This window comes from Chelonoidis abingdonii, chromosome 1 (genome assembly GCF_003597395.2).
Source record: "Chelonoidis abingdonii isolate Lonesome George chromosome 1, CheloAbing_2.0, whole genome shotgun sequence".
NCBI classification, from domain to species: Eukaryota; Metazoa; Chordata; order Testudines; family Testudinidae; genus Chelonoidis; species Chelonoidis abingdonii.
The window spans coordinates 33,942,844-33,953,098 of NC_133769.1; the positions used below are offsets into that span (position 1 = coordinate 33,942,844).

At 36.6% G+C, this 10,255-nt stretch overlaps 1 protein-coding gene across 4 annotated transcripts in view; it reads left to right on the forward strand.

Moving 5' to 3' along the window:
• Nucleotides 1–10,255, forward strand: part of TBC1D22A (TBC1 domain family member 22A) — a 707,108-nt gene that overhangs the window by 423,360 nt on the left and 273,493 nt on the right. For 2 of the 4 annotated variants that reach the window (XM_032768194.2, XM_032768195.2), the window contains exon 13: nt 6,801–10,014. In XM_032768194.2, the coding sequence (XP_032624085.1) occupies nt 6,801–6,929 (129 nt within the window). In that variant the 3' untranslated portion in view covers nt 6,930–10,014. Of the gene's footprint in view, nt 1–6,800; nt 10,015–10,255 lie in introns of those variants that run through there. The other 2 variants (XR_012655728.1, XM_075065004.1) reach the window with 2 other exon arrangements.

Here is a 10,255-nt window from a genome sequence, read left to right on the forward strand (position 1 = left end):
TACTAAAGCGATGTGTCTTGGTGATTGCCAGTTACCTCACTTGGATTTATAATGCATATTCCCCAATCAGGACCAATCTTACTTTCTTGAACAGTTTGGGGCCTGATCCTTTTCCGATCTATGTCAATGGCAAAATTCCCGTTTATGTCAATGAGAACAGGATTGGACCCTCAACTGTGCCATGAATTTACATATTCAGCCCTGATGAAAATCGTGAATAGAGTTTGGAAGTAATCATAGAAGCATTTAAGTAGTGTTGTTGTTTTTTAAGAGGAGCCCTCTGTCTTATTTAAGCACTGTGTTAAATGTAGTACAGTGTTTAAATGAAAGATGAACTTTCATGCTGTAATTTTGCATATGGCATATTTCATGTGGTCTGGTGGATTGTGTTCTCCAGGAACTCCTGGATTCTCAATCCAGCTTTCCAACAGACATATTCTGTGGTCTTGGAAGACAAGTCACTGTCTTTGGTTGTTTCCATATACGTTAAAAAACCACAATGTGGTTTGTCAATGTATCTGACAGGTGTGTTGAGACAACCAGTAAGTTAATATATCTACAGTAAGCTAATATCTACAGTGCTTTGAAAAATGTAAATATACCATATAATAAATATTATCGAATATTATTTATTTAGTGGTAGTAGTCTTATTCCTTTTAATCATGGTACAGTCAGTAAGGATTTATAAAAATATTCATCAAGATGATTTCAAGAGGTAAAAAAAAAGAAAGTTAGTTTGTCACCATTTTATGATATTCAAAACACAGTATAATTGTCACATCTATTTAAAAGAGAGAGTATTACACCTTGATGCCTTGTATTTGCAATAAGTGTTTTCTCTCTAAAATTTGTAACATTTCTTATCACTTGAAGATTATGAATGCATATTTTTAAGGAGGCTCTAATGTTTAAATGTGTTTGAAAAACATTATATTCTAAAATTATTTTTCCAGCATGTTTGTAAATTTCATAAAATGAAAGCTATTTCTCTGTATTAATATACCCTTTTAAAAACACTGTCTTTTTATGAAAAATAAGTGAAACTAAGCAATATATAACAATTACAAGACCCCACATTTAGGGCTGCTGACATTCACAGGATTTCTCCTGCCTGTGATTTTGGGAACTTCTAAATGTTAAAGCTAATCTCCACTTCCATTTTTTTTAAATTACCTTTCTTGTCCTTGTACAGATAGCATTGCAAATGGAACTGATCATTACAGAAGAAAGTTTGTGAAGATGGTTTTTCCTACAGGATACATATTTATTCACAGCGCCCACTCCAACTATAATGGGTTGCTCCGTGGGACCCATGAAACAGTTCACTGTTTTTAGGGAGACTTTCCCATATCGGTGTAGGTGACAATAATATATTTTGAATAAGATAGGAAATTGGTTAAATATAAAGTCTGGTCTCATGTATACATCACTTGACAATTGAGTGAATGTTTCTAAAAACTTTCTGTATAATCTTCAATAAAAAAGCAAAAACGGAAGGTCATATCCTTAGATGGCATACATTAATTATGCCAGTTTATACCATAGGAGGATGTGGTCCAGCAAATCTAGAGATTTTTGATGACAAGGTTAAAACGGCTAATTTCTCATAATTACATATGACCCTAATTTAATTTTGTGACTGTGACTGGTGTATTTGTTCAGATTTAGGGTGACCAGATGTCCCAATTTTATAGGGACAGTCCCAATTTTTGGGTCTTTTTCTTCTATAGGCTTCTATTATCCCCATCCCAATTTTTCATACTTGCTGTCTGGTCACCCTATTCAGATTACACATCTTAATTTTTTTTTTGTGAACTATGTAGTTTTCTCTGTTTAAAAGAGATTCCTACTCTATAGCGCTAATCTATTAATTATAGTTAACAACACAGCTGTCAGACAAGCAGAATGAAATGAAATGACAAAGATTTTGGTAGTACTGTGACAACTATCCAACAATTACATGACTGCATGTGACAGAGCACATTTTAAAAGAGATTCTGATGCTTTTTCTGTTGTACCGCTGATTATCAGCTTTGCTTATGCTTTGTCAGATTTATAACATTGCTCGTTTTACAACCTCCTTTTTCCATTTTACGAAGCAAGATTCCTTAAAGCAAGTGATACCTTAAGCTACCAGGAAGCAGATGAAGCCAAAACAACTGCAAGCCATGTTAGGTTTAGGTCTGGGCACCTGAACTGAGATCGGCGAGCCTGTCTGTCTTGGACTGTCCATGACACCCACTAATGGGCTCATGCAGCCTGGGGGAGGGAGGAAGCTGCCTGATTGAAATGCAGAGGGGACAAGAGCGGAACCTGAGGTGGGATCAGGGATAGTATACTGGGATTAGGAGCTTGGGGAAGTGAGTTGGAAACTGAGAGTAGCTGGGTGTGGAGACTGGGTCTGGCTGGGTGAGAAGGCTAGGATTGGAACAAAGAGCCAAGGCTAGGGAAGAGACAGGACAGAGACAATTTGGAGGGGATGATGCAGAAAGGGTCATGCTTAGCAGGAACATATTGAAGAGTTTGTACCCACTTAGGCAGAGGTCCCCAATCTGTGGGGCCCGCCCCTCTACAAGGGCATGGAGGAACGTTCGAGAGGCTGCCACTGGGGCCCAGGCCAGCCCCCATAGGGGGCGGGGAGAGGGAACCACCTAGCTCTGCTCCCACATCCATGTGTGGCCCGAGTCTCAGCCCTCTTACCCTGTCCACGTCTTTCCCTTCCACCTGACTTGGGAGGAGGTGGACATGGTAATGGCGGGCATGAGGTAAAATTTTGGCCACTGTTGCACTAAAGCCTGAAATGGAACCAAAGTTCCCTGAATCTCACCATTCCTCTATTACCACATAGCTATGAAACTGTCAAGGTTTTTTCCCCACTTTGAACTTTAGAGTACAAAAAGTGGGGACCTGCATGAACACTTCTAAGCTTAATTACTAGCTTAGATCTGGTACGCTGCCACCAGCCAGAATTTAGTGTCTGGCACACTTTCTGTTCCCCCAAAACCCTTCCTGAGAGAACACAGATCCACAACCCTTGATCTTAAAACAAGGAGAAATTAACCATCCTCCCTCCTTTCCCCCAGACTTTCCCCTCCCTGGTTGTCTTGAGACGCTTCACACCGATCCAACTTCTTGATTTTAAAACAAGGAAGAATTACATCTCCCCGTTTTTTCCCCCACCAATCCTGGAGAGTTCAGACCCAATCCCGTGGATCTTAAAACAAGAAAATCAATCAGAGTTCTTAAAAAGAAAGCTTTTACTTAAAGAAAGAAAAGGTAAAAATTATCTCTGTAAAATCAGGATGGAAAATACTTTACAGGATACTCAGATTCATATAACCCAGAAGAAACCCCCTCTAGCCTTAGATTCAAAATTACAGCAAACAGAGGTAAAAATCCTTCTAGCAAAAAGAAACATTCACAAGTTGAGAAAACAAACATAAGACTAATCCACCTTGCCTGGCTATTACTTACAATTTTGAAACATGAAAGACTGATTCAGAAAGATTTGGAGAGCCTGGATGTACCTTTGGTCCCTTTTAGTCCCAACAGCGAACAGCAACAACACAAAAAGCACAAACAAAGACTTCCCTCCACCAAGATTTGAAAGTATTTTGTCCCCCTGTTGGTCCTCTGGTCAGGTGTCAGCCAGGTTTACTGAGCTTTTTAACCCTTTATAGGTAAAAGAGACATTAACCCTTAACCATCTGTTCATAACAGAAACCTATTGGCAAAGTGTCCCATCGCCCTCTGGTCCACAAAGAAGATTACAACCTGCTACTACTATCAGTTACGCTATTCGCTCAAGAGGCACAAGTTCATGTGGTGAATCTAAAATTTGAACCCTGTTAATGACCCATGTGGATATCAGTATGTTTCCATGTGAAGGAATGTCTTTTCAGTTTCCTTTTTTAAAAACCTAGGAAATGATACAAAAAAAAACAAACTTGTGTTAAATGAGCATTATTAAGGCTGCAAAGTCAAGCACTCAGAAGTTAGGAAATGCCAGAATTAAGGTTGTCTGTGCCTTATGTGTATCTATCATGATAGAATCTTTTATTACATGATCCTATATTATGTTTTCCACAGGGCACAGAATGGACAGTGCTCACTGCATGAACAACTATTCAATATTTTGTTTTTAACTTGTTGTTCAATGCCTTATGTACTGCACACTATTCAAACAGTGCTCTGAAGGCAGAATTGCTAATTTTCTCATGTGCTTTCTATGACAGTCATCACCATATGGAAGCGGAATACTTCAAAATGTTAGTTAATTTATTACCCAACAGGCACATGAGATAAGTGGGTATTATCCCCATTTTACAGATGGGGAGCGGAGGCATAGAGGGATTAAGGTAAAAATAATCCATTGATTTTGGGTACCCTATTTGAGGCACCTAAGACACCTATTGGGTACCCTATTTTGAGACACCTAAGACACCTATTGGGTACCCTATTTGAGACACCTGCTTTTTCACTGTACATAGTATCATATAGCACTCTTATCTATTTAAAGCTCCCACTGACTTCAGTTTCACCTGTGAGTGATCAACACTTCTGCAAATCACACCCAGGATCTTAAATTAGGTGCCCAGAAAATGAGAGAGTCACTATTAGTGACCACATATGAAAAGCTTGTTTAAGTAACTTAATGAGCATCACATGCAAACTGTTTGGTGCAGGGAGGGGGGGATAGAATACAGTTCTCCAAGCTAGTATTGAGCTTCTTTAACCACGAGACCATCTTGTTTCTTCCTGCAATCCTCTGCCTCATTTGCTATCCACCTTCCAACGAGTGCAACACATGAAGCCAGAGCCCTACAGACAACAGTTCCCTTAACTACACAGTCCTGATTCGTTGTCTCTCAAGTCATACAGGATTGTCCTAACTACTAACAGGAGACAAATCTGAAAGTTTGCAGCAAATACATAAATAAACACATAATTTTATTTTTTTTTTAAAGGGAAGAAAGGGGTAGATACATTAGTAATGATTATGATTGGAGAAGTGACCTACTGCCTGTCAGAGACTTCTTCATAATCTGCCAGGGAAAGTGAAAGGCCCCTAAATAGTTGATCAGTCTATATTATTGGGAGAAATTCCTTTCCAGCCCAGGCATTCTGATTAGCCATGGCTCTGGCCATGTAAGCAGGGGCAATTATACAACATCCTATACTGAAAGATCATGCGAAGGTTAACAAGAATGTATTTTGGCTGACCAAAATAGATGTGTGGGAAACCATGTTCTTTCTGGTCACTGGATTATGGAACAAGAAGAAAACCAGTTACCCCAGTGACCCCTTATCCCCAAAAAAGTGGAGTCAACTGCCAATCCTTGTAAACCACTGGGATTTAATCTTATCCATGATGGATTTCACATACTCCAACCACAGCTGTTCAGTTGGCCAACAGCACATTTGAAATGTCTTCTGATGCCATGTGGCCACAGTAATACATAATTCCCATAGTGTTAAGAATCCATAGTTTAGCAAAATATTTGTATATGTTTTAGCTATTATTTCAAAGTATTGTTGGAAGTGGAACCTATTTTAATCTATGTTAAAAAAAAATTCATAATGAATGCTGAAATAAACTGAACTAATGTAATCTTCCAAAAAATCCCCAGAGTTGTGGCTATTAAGTAAATACTTCAGAAGTGAATTGTTTTTATCAGTGTATAAATAAGGGAGCAGTTAAAAAATGCAAAAAGCCAGATTTTACCAGATTTTATTTTGCTATGTGTGCTTTACTTTATGTAAAGGCCAGCTGGATGGAATTTTAATCTCCAGCATTTCAGGTGGCTCAGTACTGGGCATTCTTTGCACCATCCATTTAGTGAACCTGGATTACTAAATTAAATTCTGAAAGTGAATGTGCAGCATAGTCAGTAAGTTACAATAATGGTAGTGCACTGCGTTTCACCCTGAAAACATAGAAGTTATGGTAAGATGAAGTAAAGTGGGTTAAAGATAACAAAATAAGTATTTATTTTATAACCTTCTAAGAAATGAGTATAGGATTGATATGCCAAAATGTTCAGAGCTAGCATATTGATGGTTGAAATGACCCGGGTAAGAAGTGTTAGTAACTGTAACTAGATCCTTGATTCAAATCAAAAGGTCCATGGAATGTACAATACTTGTCTGGAATTTTAAGAGAGCTAAAGGTAGAAGACACGGTGAGTGGAAATTGGAAAGAATTCTCAGTACTTACATGATGCTGCATTCAGCTGGAATTTGCAAGTGTGGAACCAGAAAGTGTGAATAAAATAGCTGGGGAAATAAATTAAATTGCTATTTATATTAAGCAAATTTACAGTAATGTGATAAAACTAGATTGGAGTAAGGATAGTCCTGTAAAGGCAACAGATTGGGACTCTGGGGATTGGAGTTTAGTTTCTATTTCTGCCAGTGACTTTCATTCTGACCTTGGGCATTAGATCCCAGTACTTCAGTCCCCCATCTGTAAAATGTGGATAAGTATTCCTTTCCCCTCACTCTTTGGCTGCTTTGTCTATTTAGTTTTGCTGGGTGTTTGTTATTATGTGTTTGCCTAGCATGTTTGATGCATGAATGGAGGCCTGGGCATTACCAAGTACAAATAATAATAACAGATTGTTAACTTTTCAGGGTAGGAACAATACAACGTGTAAGGATAGCACTTAACAATGGAATATCAGTGTTGGTTGGGGTTTCAAAGCACTACACATATACAAATAAATAATAAGCTCACTATATTACAGTTCTATTTTAAGACCATTCATCTTCTTATTTCTTTTTTGTTGTTTCTCCCCAGGAGTTGCTGATTTTTTTACAGAATTTGCCCACAATGCACTGGGGAAATGAAGATATCAGTGTTCTCCTAGCAGAAGCCTACAGACTGAAGTTTGCATTCGCAGATGCCCCCAATCATTACAAGAAATGAGTATAAAGAACCAGGAATTTTAAACCAGCTTGTTCTGGAGTATTATGGCTTTCATTATTCTGGTTAGCACTTGCACATAATTACTAATCATTGCATTTAAATAAAGAATTCTGTGAGCATTTACAAAATGAGACTGGAATACCAAAGAGATGGACAGACCAGGATATTGAACATTATATTTACATAAAAGTAAACTTTCTTGCTCAACATATAAAAGCAACATAAGTTCAATTAAGTTTCATGGTATTTCATTTTTCTTACTTTGATAAAATATTGGAATTATGTATGAATATGGAATGCATTTTACATTCATCTCTGCCTAGTGATTGTCATGTATCCATGAGCCTTAAAATCTGTTATGGGAATGATTGTGAGCTGGTATAATTATTCCTATCTAAGCAATATTAGTCTCTGATACCTTTTGCCTGCTTATATTTGTCTGTGATAGGAATGATTCCCCTTGGTAGAAAACAAGGACATATCATGGGTATGAAGGTGAATTTGAAACAGAAGGGCTCACAAGTGTTTTTATTTTTATTTTTTTATTTTGAACCTGAGAGAACATTTAAATTGTATTTTGTGTTGATACAGAGAACCAAAATATGTAAATTCTACTGTAATAACACAATATATGGAATCTGAATAGGTGGCACAATTTGCACATTTTCTAGACGTCATTAAGGTTCTCCTGAGAGCTCTCTCAGGCCCCGTGAACCACTGTAACTACATGTTAAGGATTTAAGTGGCGCTTAAGGATACATGTCAGCATTGGATGAAATTCTCCCATACTCCTTATATTTTGGAGTATTTCTAAAACACACTGAATAAATTAAGAAATATGCTTTTTCTGTCATGGTAAACAAATTCATAATTATAAAGTTTTAAAAGACCTGAATGTTTGTCAGCATGAAAGTTCACTTGGAAGGATTTTATATTCAGTGGCTTAATTTACAATGCAAAATGTTTTAAATGTCACTTTTTGCCTTATAATCCATTTCTAAAACGTTAGAAAAGGAAAAAAAGTAATACTTGTGTCCTTCACTTATTTGTTGAATAACTTGCTTGATGATTTGTTCTCTCATTGTGATGCAGGGGAAGAGCAAAGGTTGTTCCTATTAACAAGCAGCCCGATTCCCCCCTTTCAACATTAGAAGAATAAAAATCCCCCCAAACTTCCTACAGTTAATGTTCCTTCATGTAATCATAGGGTTCTGAATGAATTTTTACAGTCCCTTAATTTACTATACTGTAAATGGAATATTTATTTTCAGGGAATCTTATCAAATGGGAATTCTGCCTGAAGTTGAGAACTGCAAGGGGCACATTATATGGAACTCAGAGTTATTTTACTTTAACACACAGTGTAGAAGTAGCAATGCATTTTTAAGTTAGGGGAATAAAAGATCTTCAGGATGACTTTGTCTTAAGATATTAATAATAATGAATTATTTGCAATCTCTTAGAAAATATTATCCACTAAGTTGGTTTGTTTCTTTTTCTTTTGGGGGTTGACATTAGCTAAATAACCTGTTTTGTGGGCCATGGTTTTTTACAGTGTTTTGACTAATTTAATAGCAGAATCAAGGTAAACGAGGAATCAGTTTGTGCTATTATACGGGATTTGTCTTTTAAAATGGCATGAAATTATTGATGGAGGTGAAGGAACTAACTTAAGCAATTCATAAACTGATGTTTAGCATCTAGGGCATGATTCTGTTCCATTGTAGTCAGTGGGAGTCAGTCGAAGCAGGATCAGGCTTCCTGGATTACTGTATTTGTGCCTAACGTACATAGTCTATGTATGTGTCCATCTTAAATATCAGTGTAGTCCCAACATTTTTGTTTATCTTTAATGGTCTAGTCACTGTGTGTCTAGAATTAACCTTAAGTTGACAAAGAATGTCATATTGTGCCTAACCGAATATCTTCCAGTAACAGAATACACAAAGCCTGAAACTTTTATGTGACCATTTGTGGTGGTTATAGCTATAAAACATGAATAAAAATAATCCGTTAATAGCGATTCAAATTATTGTAACTAATTCAGAAGAGAGAAGGCACCTGGCAGTAAGCATATAATGTTTTGTGAGATTTGTATAGTTAACTTTTTTTTATCGAGACATTATTTAGATAGTTATACAGGACATGAAAAGTCGACCCAAAGCTGTTTGCTGTGTTAGATGCTAATATGTAACATTTATAAAGCTTGGTATGTATTTTTAAAGTTTGCTTCACAAGTTACACTGACGTTGACTGCTACGTCTTCCAAATTCCAGTGATAAATATCACTTTCTTTAAAGGAAATGCTGTCATGCCCCCGAAAGAGGCTACATTTGCTGTTGTGCCCATGTCAGAATTTAAAGATTGTAATTATGCACATTGTTTAATGAGGGTGCTGGGGAGTTTCCTAATGTACTGATTATGTAGAGAGGATATTTTAGAGTACATAGGAGGCCAACATATTTTTATGTAAAATCTCTCCAAATTTATAATACCGTAAAACTTAACAGAAAAACATTTCACTTTATAAAAGTAATTATGCTTATGTTTTCATAAATATGCATCTCAGGCAAAGTGTCATTCCAACCAAACTGTTACCTAAAGAGAACAAATAATTTTCTCTGTCATTTTTACATCCATAGACCTATTTTTCAAAATCAAGAATCAGAATATTAAAATTGGTTTGTAATTTGTATTTTCTTATGGGTCAAAGATTTTAAACATATAGGGGGCATCTTGACACGTCATTAGTGAGTCCAATCTGTAATTTAATAAAATTGATATGAAAACACTGAATGCTGTGTTGTCTAAAATGCAGTGTCTTATAGGATTTTTGTAATAAAAATGTACAATATAGAGGAACAGCTTTATGGCTTCAGTATTCACATAGGAGTGTAAATAAATTAATCAACTATGTAAATATAATACTTGGGAGAACATAAGATTCTCAGCTTGAACACTTATGTACATCTCTAATACATTAAAACAAATCATGTTACAATGTTATTTGGCTTATTTTCATATGGAAAAATCCATGAATTTGTATTTAACTTCAGAACTATAAAATAAAATATAAGTACACAAAGTTCAGTTGTATTTTTTGACAAACAGAGAGATCATATATCAGAGGGGTAGCCGTGTTAGTCTGGATCTGTAAAAGCAGCAGAGAATCCTGTGGCACCTTATAGACTAACAGACGTTTTGGAGCGTGAGCTTTCATGGGTGAATACCCACTTCGTCAGACGCAGGTAGTGGAAATTTCCAGGGGCAGGTATATATATGCTAGCAAGCAAGCTAGAGATAACGAGGTTAGTTCAGTCAGGGAG